The sequence below is a fragment of the Rana temporaria genome, chromosome 2, assembly GCF_905171775.1.
Source record: "Rana temporaria chromosome 2, aRanTem1.1, whole genome shotgun sequence".
NCBI classification, from domain to species: Eukaryota; Metazoa; Chordata; class Amphibia; order Anura; family Ranidae; genus Rana; species Rana temporaria.
The window spans coordinates 486762153-486774238 of NC_053490.1; the positions used below are offsets into that span (position 1 = coordinate 486762153).

The following is a 12086-nucleotide window of genomic DNA, read 5'->3' on the forward strand; positions in this document are numbered from 1 at the left end:
TTGGCCAAAAAAGGTAGATTTTTTTACATGCTAAAAGTGTCAGAATTGGCCTGGATACGAAGTGGTTAACGCATAACCTTGTGACATGAGTTATGCAGTATAGCTCCCAGCTAATTTACAACCATGTGTATACACACTTTTCCAGAAATGGAGAGACTGGACATTGATGCAGCATTTCTATTAAATCTTATGCCGCGTACACACGACCGTTTTCCGGCCTTGCCTACACACGATCGTGGAAAAAAAATGCTCTAGCAAAGCGCAGTGACGTACAACACGTACGACGGCACTATAAAGGGGAAGTTCCATTCAGATGACACCACCCTTTGGGCTGCTTTAGCTGATTTTGTGTTCGTAAAAGACGGTTCCGCTTTACTGTCTATTACAGCGTGATGAATGTGCTTATAGAACGAGCGCTCCCATCACATAACTTCTGAGCATGTGCGTTTTTTTCACGTCGTTAAAGCCCACACACGACCATTTTTTACAACCTTAAAAAAAAAAAAACGTTGTGAAAAAATAGTGCATGTTCGGAAAAAAAATTTGGCCAATTTTTTAGATCGTGAAAAATGCTCTGAAGCCCACACACAGTCGTTTTTAATGACATTTAAAAAAAAAAAACATTTTGGAACCCGAAAAACGGTTGTGTGTACGCGGCATTAGGCTGTAGGTTCCAGAACAAAGGTATCCTCAACTAGGATGACACCAAAATAGAGCAATTAAATTCCATTTTAGCACCAATCAGTGTGGCTCAGAATACCTAGGTTACATAGCAATACACACACTGTAGGGGAAAGAACCCCTATTAGAAGGTATAATGCAACCACGATTGAGAATGTAAAAGTAAAAAATGCTTTGAGAACTATATACAGTAAATATGTAAATAGCCAAAACGTGACACATACGTGTCATGAAACACCCCCACCCATCACCAGAACAGAATAGTTATTCTGGTGATGGGTGGCGGTGTTTCATGACACGTATGTGTCACGATTTGTCTATTTACTGTATATAGTCCTCAAAGCATTTTTTACTTTTACATTCTCATTTGTGGTTGCATTTTACTTTCTTTAGTAGAGGTCCTCTCCCCTACAGTGTTAAGCTGTAAGTTGCCTATAACACTAAAGTGTAATGTATGTATACAAGTCCTTTCATTGCTCCCCTTTTTCTCTACGAACAACGAGCAGTTAAAAATTGCAGTTTTTTCTAAATCTCTTATGAGGGGGGCCGTTAGGCTCCTGTATACATTACAGTATCCTGCCTGAGATCTTCATTCTCAAGCTGGATTATATGAAAGAACACATCCACGGGATCCTTTTTAGATGTGCACGCTCCTACCTGCTGGTCACTGTGATCTGCAGACTTGTTGCTTGATTAGCGATTCCATAATTTCCTCTCTGACATGATATATAATCGAGCAATTGATCTGCAGATTACACTGTTAAAAAAAGGGCTGCCAATGCACGAGTAAAGGAAGCCATAGGATGTTTTTTTTTTATTTTTTTCATGTAATGCTTAGAAAAATATAAGATTGCAGAGAAAGCCAATAGTTGTAAGAGGGAAGTAGTAACAATATGCATTAGGAGAAGAGATTAATGACGTTTGAAGTAATTCCAGCAGGAAGTGAAGGCGGTGTTCAAGATAGCTGCTGCAGCTTCATTGGGTTATACTGTGAAGATGCTAGTTTGCATGGAATTGAAAGCAATCAATTTCAATACAGGAGAGAACTTGCTTACAAGTCTAGGGGATAGAGGTAAGGTAGGAGGTAAATTGGGATAAAAGTTCCACTTTAAGGCCCCTTTCGCACGGGGGTGGCGCTTTAACGTAAATTTTGCGGCGCTATTCGACCGCTAGCAGGGGGGGGGGGTTTACCCCCTGCTAGCGGCCAAGAAAGGGTTAAAACCACCGCAAAGCGCCTCTGCAGAGGCCCTTTGCCGGCGGTATAGCCGCGGTGTCCATTGATTTCAATAGGCAGGAGTGGTATACACACCGCTCCTTCACCGCTCCAAAGATGCTGCCAGCAGGACTTTTTTTTTTACCGTCCTGCTAGCGCACCGCTCCAGTGTGAAAGCCTGCAGGGCTTTCGCACTGGAGAGACAGCAGCGGCTGTTGCAGGCGTTCTTTTTTGCGTTATAGCACCTGCAAAGCGACCCAGTGTAAAAGGGGTCTAACCAGTTCCTGCCCTCCCACAGTACATTTACTGGGGACGGGTAGGCTGGATTACGTACTTGTACGTGATCCGGCCTGTTCCATGTTAGGGGCATGCATGCTACAAACACAGGACTCTGTATACAAATCAAGAATCTCGCTGTTTCTTCTCCCTGCACAGCAGGGAGAAAAGATCAGCCAGATCTGTTGGTAAAAGCAACACATATTGGGCTTAATGTACACAGGATTTTTTACAACCTCCCCTGAGCGATTTAACTTGACACATAGTAAACAACGTTTAAAAATTACTTTTTGATGCGATTAGCCGCATTTGCGTTTTAGGAGCATTTAAAAATAACAAATATATATTTATTTATTTTTTTCAACTAGTCAAAAATGTATCTCCAAAAAACACCTGTAATGCGGCTAAACGTGAGGTTTCCGGGTTTACAAGCTGTTACAGGCATTTGGCATTTCAAATTCCTCTGAACATCCGTCTGAACCCATTTTATTGTGTTCCAAAAAATGCTTCTAAACTCAACTGCCTAGAAATGACAATAAACGACCCGGTGTACATGTACTGAAAAGATAAGAGTTCAGGGGCAGCTGAAAAAAACTACCAACTGCTCTTAAAGTGGTTGTAAACCCATACAGACCACTTTTACCTATAGGTAACCCTAGATTAAGGCTTACCTGTAGGTGCAACAAATGTCTCCTAAACCTACACGGTTTAGGAGATGTTTGCAGAGAAGACTGCACTGATGTCTACGGCACATGCGCACCGTAGACAACGGCGCAGGCGCACTGAGCGTGCCGTTGGTGAAGGCAATCGTGCCGTCACTGACGGCTCCTGGGCGCATGCGCGGGAGTGATGTCATCGCGGCTCCAGCCAATCACAGTGCCGGAGCTGCAATACCCGGAAGTCACTCCGGGAGTAATGGTGGCGACAGGGGAGGCGAACTAGGGCCGCTGCAGGGGCTTCAATCTCAGGTAAGTACATCATAATGAGTTAGTATGCTATGCTTTCTTTTGGTGGTATTTGGTCACCGCGCCGGTTATAATTTGCGCTATAAACAAAAAAAGACAATTTAGGGAAAAAAAATATGTTTTTTAACTTTTTGCTGTAATATCCCCCCCCCCCCCCCCCCCCCCCCCCCCCATAAAATGTCTTAATCTGTTTAGGTCAATATGTATTCTATGTGTTTTTGGTAAAAAATAAATAAACATATATTGATTGGTTTGCAGCCAAGGTATAGCGTCTACAAAATAGGGGATGTATTTTTGTATTTTTTTTACTAGTAATTGCGGTGATCGGATGCTTTTGACACTTTTTTTTGGGGTGGACCAGTGACCTTGATACAGCGATCAGAGCTAAAAATAGCCACTGATCACTGTAGGGGTTAACACTTGGGGACGATCAAGAGGTTAAGTGTGTCCTAGGGAGGTGTTTCTAGCCGTGGGGGGGGGGGGTGGGATTGACTGGGATTAGAGAGAGATCGCTGTTCCTGATCACTAGGAACAGCAGATCTCTCTCTACTTCTCTGACAGAACGGGGATCTGTCTGTTTTACATTGACAGATCCCCATTCTGGCTTTCTGTGGAGCGATCGCGGCCTGGCGGACATCACGGCCGCCGGCCACATGCATCGGCTCCGGCATCGCGCCACGGGCGAGCATGCCCCCTAGAGCTCTTGAAGTGGCCGATGTACACCTACGGTGATTCACGCAGCCGTACCAACCTGCCGCAGTAATGTCGGCAGCTGGTCAGCAAGCAGTTAATATACACAAATTGGTAGGGTTGTCCAGATACCGATACCAGTATCGGTATCGGGACCGATACCGAGTATTTGCGGGAGTACTCGTACTCGCGCAAATACCCCCGATACCTAAATAGAATACTTCCCCCCCCTTTCCACCCCCCGCCGCTCCTGCCGCATCGTGCCGCCGCATCGAGGGACATGGCTAGAGGGACATTGCTGCATATGTGAGGGACATGGCTAGAGGGACATTGCTGCATATGTGAGGGACATTGCTGCATATGTGAGGGACATTGCTGCATATGTGAGGGACATTGCTGCATATGTGAGGGACATTGCTGCATATGTGAGGGACATTGCTGCATATGTGAGGGACATTGCTGCATATGTGAGGGACATTGCTGCATATGTGAGGGACATTGCTGCATATGTGAGGGACATTGCTGCATATGTGAGGGACATTGCTGCATATGTGAGGGACATTGCTGCATATGTGAGGGACATGGCTGCATATGTGAGGGACATTGCTGCATATGTGAGGGACATTGCTGCATATGTGAGGGACATTGCTGCATATGTGAGGGACATGGCTGCATATGTGAGGGACATGGCTAGAGGGACATTGCTGCATATGTGAGGGACATGGCTAGAGGGACATTGCTGCATATGTGAGGGACATGGCTGCATATGTGAGGGACATGGCTAGAGGGACATTGCTGCATATGTGAGGGACATGGCTAGAGGGACATGGCTGCATATGTGAGGGACATGGCTAGAGGGACATGGCTGCATATGTGAGGGACATGGATAGAGGGACATGGCTGCATATGTGGGGGACATGGCTGCATATGGGGGGGACATGGCTGCATTTGGGGACACATTTAAAAAAAGTATCGGTATTCGGTATCGGCGACTACTTGAAAAAAAGTATCGGTACTTGTACTCGGTCCTAAAAAAAGTGGTATCGGGACAACCCTACAAATTGGGATTTATTTTTTTGTGGTGCACCGAAATAAATATTTTGGTACCAAAACCAAAAATTCAGGAGGCACTTGGCCAAAACTGAAATTGACAGTAACATTTTTTATATATATATATATAATATATATATATATATATATTCAACTTTTTATTAATATCATAAATTTATTGTTGACCGTTATCGGCACCTTTTTGAAGTGGTTTTAAAAATCCTACTTGCTGCATGTTAGGTGCATTATTGGCAAGACGCCCCTCATCATTAAAAAATGCACCAGTGTTGCATTTTTTGATGCATTTTTGAGTCACATGACCTATGAAGAACACACCATAAGCAAAAGGTAAAATCACAAAAAATCATGAGCGGTTGCGACAGCCGTTATTGCCCCCCCCCCCTTTTTTTTTCTCCTTTCGGCACAATGCTAAAAAATAAACTATTTTCAGCCGATAATTTTTGGCGGCTGAAATTTTGGTGCATTACAAATTATTTTAATTTTTTTCAACCAAAGACATGTAGCAAAATAAATTTTGGACTAAATTTATGAAGCAATTCGATTTTTTTGTATTGGATATGTTTTATAACTATGTACAAAAAATATAATTTTTCCTGACAGTTTTCTATCTTTTTTTTTTTTTTTAATGTGTGTGTGTTTTTTTGTGTGTGTATGTGTGTGTGTGTGTGTGTGTGTGTATATGTATGTATATATATATATATATATATATATATATATATATATATATATATATATATATATATATATATATATATATATATATATATATATATATATATATATATATATATATTACACATACATATGTGTGTGTGTGTGTGTGTGTGTGTGTGTGTGTGTGTATATATATATATATATATATATATATATATATATATATATATATATATATATATATATATATATATATATATATATATATATATATATATATGTATATATATATATATGTGTGTGTGTAATATATATATATGTGTATATGTGTGTATATGTGTGTATATATATATATATATATATATATATATATATATATATATATATATATATATATATATATATATATATATATATATATATATATATATATATATATATATATATAGTGTGTATGTATGTGTGTGTGTGTATATATGTATATATGTATATATATATATATATATATATATATATATATATATATATATATGTATATATATATATATATATATATATATATATATATATATATATATATATATATATATATATATATATAATATATATATAATATATATTTTATAGAAACCCCAGTAGTAGATCAAATACCACCAAAAGAAAGCTGTATTTGTGTGCAAGAATTATACAAATTAAATTTGCGTACATGATGGAGTAATTGCCAGGTAAAGTAGCACAGTGCTGAATAGCAACAAATGCTCTGGCCCTAAAGGGGTAAAACAAATGCTCTGGCCCTAAAGGGGTAAAACCTTCCGGAGGTCAAGTGGTTAAAGACAGAGTAAGGCCTTTACAGTTCTCTTTTCTAATAATCTCCTAAACCATCCCTAGATTCTTGCTGCACGAGGATCCCCTCCCCTTGTGAGGCTTACTTCATAATGAATCGATCGCCTCTATATAATAATTCTATTTACGGAGCTGAGCGTTGGCTCTTCTCTCCATACTATGAAAAAAGTGTTGTGCAGAAATTGCATCTAAAGCATTTTTATTAATCTTTGGGAAGCTTTCCTTTTGAACATTTGTTGATGTATGCGAGGCCTGCAAACACACGTGTCTGGAATGAGCGCAAGCAATAAGCGGTTCGGAAATCCTTTGGTTTGTCCTTGAAAGTTTGGCAAGCACTCGGCACTGTGAGTGTAACATAACCCGATATAAACAAGGTTGTTGAGCGGTGAGGACTTCTTGTAATGAACAAGGCCGGTCTCATTTCTTCAGGAACTATTACGTTTTGTGCGATTAGGGTCCGTCCACTCAACACTTGAGGTTTCTGATAGGTGCAGGTTGGTGGGATTATATCTGACTAAGCAGGCTACTTGGAGACTTTACACCGGAGTTAGGAGATCCATCCAATAGTAACAACCCTACTCAAGGGGCGTAATTTTCATTGTTCATTATTTCCATTTGTTTTATATTTTAGAGAAGTCCAAAGGGTCGAACTCCACTAGATACACAGGAGGTCTGGTGCTAGAATTATTGCTCTTACTTTGACAACAATATCACACAAGTGTGGTGCGATCGCGGTTTACATGTGCATGCAGGACTTCCGTATGCATCGTGCGTAAGCACAAGGGGACAGGGGCGCTTAAAATGTTTGACATTTTTATTTTATTTTTTATCCAAAACTTCCCAACATCGCTTGGGCCATGACCGGTCCTCTTTATGGAAAGATCTGGGTTCTATTAGACCCCAAATCTCCCCTCTGACTTCCAATGTAGCCAGACACATCGGTCTGATTGGCTGCTTTCTCGGGCGCTAATGGCAATGATAAACAAAGAGCCAAAACCAGTTGTGACAAAATGCTGCTTGTTTCCAGGGGAGGGAGCGACAACATCAGTTCCTCTACCTCTGTGTAGTGCCGCCGTCGTCCCTGGATGCATCACTCCTAGGCGGCAGCAGGATGGGGGATGCAGGGTGGATTTAATTTAAATCACTAGTAAAAAGGCTTGATTTAAATCATAATTTGTAAAGAGCAACTGTCATCTCTGTCCTGCAGCGGCTCTTCCTCTGACCCGCTGCTGACTCACCGACAGTCCCATTTGCTTTAATGGGACGGCTGGTGATGCGGCAGTGACACAATGAGGTGAGGATGTGGCGGCAGCAGGGGAGTGGATGCCCGCTAATGGGTGCTGCCATGATGGATTTGAAATGACAGGTGCTCTTTAGCCATCTCCCACCCTCCTATAGCCAAATGATGGCTACAGTGTGGGCTAGAGCTGCACGATTAATCGCGGAGAGAATCGCAATCTCGATTCTTCCCCCCTGCGATCTCCCCGCGGGATGACCCGCGATTCTTATGCGTCACCGCCATTCCACGTAACCAGCGTGGAACGCAAATGCCGCCAACATCGGAACAGACGTGAGCAGCCTGGGCTTCTCTCACAGTTCAATACAACTCTAGTGTGTATCCATGCGCCACCCAGTGGTTGCCGGCGGTACTGCTTCTGATGTATAAAAAACAGACCAGTGATATGTCTATATTGTTAAAGACCATATAACACCTATGAAAAAAGCAGAATCAAAGTTTGATTCTGCCTTTTTCAAAGGAGTTATATGGTCTTTAACATTATAGACATATTACTGGTCTGTTTTTTATATATCCGTATTTTCAAATAAATCACAGGTTTATTTATTTGGGGGGGGAGGGGTTTCTGGCAATCAATTTTTGAGAATCGTGAGAGAATCGTGATCTTTAGTCTAAGCAAAAGAATCGCGATTCTCATTTTGATCAGAATCGTGCAGCCCTAGTGTGGGCCATAATTTTGCTCAACAGTGCCACCTATCAATACCCACCAGTGCTGCCAATCAATGCCCATCAGTGCTGCCGATCAGTGTCACCTACCAGTGATCATCAGTGCAGCCTCATCAGCACACATCAATAAAGGAGAAAATTTTAAATTTTTATAACAAACTATAAAACAGTTTTTATTTGTTTTGGTATATATGTAAATATGGCATGAATTATAGGTTTCAAATAGGAATATGTGTGGGAGGTGCTCAGTCGTCTTCATTTAAATTTTATTTCAATAATGCAATTTTGTGATTTTTCAGGACAGCAATGGAAATCTGGAGTTAGCGGTTGCATTTCTTACAGCAAATAATGCAAAGCTCCCACAGCCAGAAGAAGCTACGTACTATCAGACTGCGCTCCCCAATAATGACCGATACATCAGTGTGGGCAGCCAGGCAGACACAAGTAAGTCAATATTATATTTTCTTTGTACGCCTGCTCATTTTGATAATTTAATCGGAACCACTTCAGCCCCGGAAGGATTTACCCCCTTAATAACCAGGGCATTTTTTGTGACGCGGCACTGTTACTTTAACTGACAATTGCGCGTTGTGCAATGCTGTACCCAAATAAAATTGATGTCCTTTTTTTTCCCCCCCACAATTTTTTTTGGTGGGATTTGATCACCTCTGCGATTTTTTTTTTTTTTTTTTGTTTTTGTTTCAAAATTCCAAAAAAAAATTTTTTTTTGCTATAATACAGATCTATATATATATATATATATATAATTTCATGAGTTTAGGAAAAGTATGTATTATTCTATATATTTTTGGTTTAAAAAAATCACCATAAGTGTATATAGATTGGTTTGCACAAAAGTTATAGCATCTAAAAAATAAGAGGATAGATTTATGGCATTTTTATTACTTTTTTTTTTTTTCTTCAGTGCGCATGTGCCGATGATGTCGGCACATGCGGATACAGTGACTATCTTCTAAACGGTTTAAGTTAAGGAGATATTCTACGGTACCTACAGGTAAGCCTTATTATAGGCTTACCTGTAGGTAAAAGTGATGTAACAGAGTTACAGGCTAAATAATTATTGTTTAAATACAAGACATAGGAGTATTCTTTCTAGAATGTACTTTCTGTAATGCAGGGGGTGCCGATGCGCATGTCCTCCAGCCATCCGCGTTTGCTCTTCAGAGAGGCAGAACGGGGATAATGTAAAAAAGCAGATCCTTGTTCTGACAGGGGAGTACAGAGAGATTGTCTGTTCCTAGTAAACGGGAGCAGCAATCTCTCTGTACTTCCAGTCAGTCCACTCCCCCCACAGTTAGAAAACACCTTCATAGGACACGCTTAACCCCTTGATCGCCCCTAGTGTTAACCCCTTCCCTGCCAGTGTCATTTTTACAGGGATTGATTGCATATTTTTAGCTACAATTACTAATAATGTCACTGTTCCCAAAAAGTGTCCGATCTGTCTGCCTCAATGTCGCAGTCCTGCTAAAAATCGCTGATCACCACCATTAGTAGTAAAATAAAAATATCCCATGGGACAAGTCTGATCATTTTAAGAGGGCAGGCTGATTTCCCAGCAAAGCTAGGGAACTAACTACGCTGTGGTCTCCTGTCTGGTGTGGTCAGATTTTAATAGAAAAGCAGAGTAATTGGTGGAACACCAGGGATTTCACACAAAGGAAGCAATACAACATGAACAGGATATTTTTTTCATACAAGTACAGCAGGCATATTTCAGGAATATGAACTGTTCAGTTTGCATATTCTTTAAAGCGGAGGTCCACCCTAAAATTAAACTTCATTTAAATAGCTTCCCTGTAATCTAAAAAAAAAACATTGTGTCCAAAAAAGATTTTTTTTCTTGCCTGTAAAATGCTGTTGCTAGGCAGATTTGCTAATCTGCCTAGTTTCTGGACTGTGGTGGGTCTTCTCCCCTTCCTAATGCCTCCTGGGAAATGAGTGTCATAATTTCCCAGGAGTCTGTGCGCTTTACTCTGCTGAAAAATTGCGTTATTTCCTTACAGGAAATTACGCGATTAAGGGGGATCGCATCGCCCTTAACTCTCATTACACAAACTAATGGCGCTATGAGCACCGTTCTACTGTGCATGCGCGAGATCGAGAGGTGCATGCTGGTTACCCAGCATGCACCTCTCACTGAAAAGCCAGGAAGACACAGGAACTGGACTTCACATGCCCACAGCTATGATGGAAACGGCCACAAGATCGCCGAGAGGATATGGGGTAAGTGTTTGCACTGATTTCTAAAACGATTGGGGATTTATCAATATGTTTTATGGAATATTCACAATAATTAATTTTATATTGCCAAAAATAAATTATGCCCGGAACCCCGCTTTAAGCCCTGCTCAAATTATGTAAATGATTTTTTTTTGTGTGTGCCCCCAATCCTTACCTTTTGCTGCCTTTTTACCTCCTCGGGGGGCATGCCCTATGCACAGCAGTAGGGCTGCTGGAGCTGTACCCAGCCAGCACATGCACAGTAAGGAGTCACCGACATTGTCTGGCCAGAACATTTGCAGTTGGCACTCCTGTCTTTCTGAGATCTGGTGCTGTGCCCTGCCAGCATATGCAGCATACTGTGCTTGGATTGAAAGGGGGTGGCCACTACTGTGCATGCACTTGCTTGTCATGATGCCCACGGCCTCTACACCAAGCAGCATGAGCATGCACATCTGGTGGTCACCAGTGAAACTCTTTACATGAAATCACAACATAGGAAACTTTCACATGCTGGTAATTCTGTAAGGTCCGCACAAAAGTGGGGAAAGGAAGCAGTGGTGACATGGGGTATACGGCCACATAAATGAATAAAAACGTAAAATATAAAAACCACAACCCCACAGATAAGTGTGAGTTGACAATCACGAATATAAAGGCATTATTACCGTATTTTCTTTATCGTACATCACGGGACACAGAGCGGCATTCATTACTATATGGGTTATATGGAGTACCTTCAGGTGTAGACACTGGCAATCTCAAACAGGAAATGCCCCTCCCTATATAACCCCCTCCCATAGGAGGAGTACCTCAGTTTTTCCGCCAGTGTCTTAGGTGTTAGTCATGGTTTAGCTTGCCTCCACATCCTTGGGATTAGGTGAGCTAACCGGTTCTGTCCAAAAAAGCCTCAGCGCTAAAGTGGTCAGTAACCGGACCCCAAACCCTTGGGGTATAGCCCATAATGCTTTTCTTTTTAGAGAGCTGGACCCTGGGCCCAGAACTTAGAAACCTTTGGGTGCCTAATGTTTCTGTTGCCAGAGTGCTATATGGGCCCAGGACAGTGGATCCTTCATAGGAACCCAGGGCCTGAAGGTCTAGACATCCCCACCGAGATGGGGGAAGATTGGGCCTCTTGCTTGGCAAAGTCCTGCGGCATGGAGCAGGTAAGTGAGGGGAAAAACTTGCGGAACTTGGTTCTTAGCAGGTTTTTTCTGGGGGGTCACAGGGGACATGCCTAAAGTTATGCACTGCATCTGGCAAACTAGTCACATATCATAAAGATAGGATGGCTCTATATGTATTATTCCCCATAAGATGTGACCTCCCTTGTAGTGTTGGAAAAGCATTGAGTGGGGCCTGTGATATAAAAGTATATGTGTGTGTCAGAGAGCTGTGCTTACCTGCAAGCCTCCAGGCGATGCTCCATTCAGTCTTCCTCCTCACGGCCTGCAAAGCAGGCAAAACGCCGACCTCCTCATGGTTC

At 41.6% G+C, this 12086-nt stretch overlaps 1 protein-coding gene across 1 annotated transcript in view; it reads left to right on the plus strand.

Annotated features, from left to right (window-relative positions):
- The window catches only part of USP25 (ubiquitin specific peptidase 25), a 200803-nt gene that overhangs the window by 43901 nt on the left and 144816 nt on the right, over nucleotides 1-12086 (plus strand). The window contains exon 3 of the mRNA XM_040338805.1: nucleotides 8656-8800. Coding sequence (XP_040194739.1) covers nucleotides 8656-8800 — 145 coding nt within the window. The remainder of the gene's footprint in view (nucleotides 1-8655; nucleotides 8801-12086) is intronic.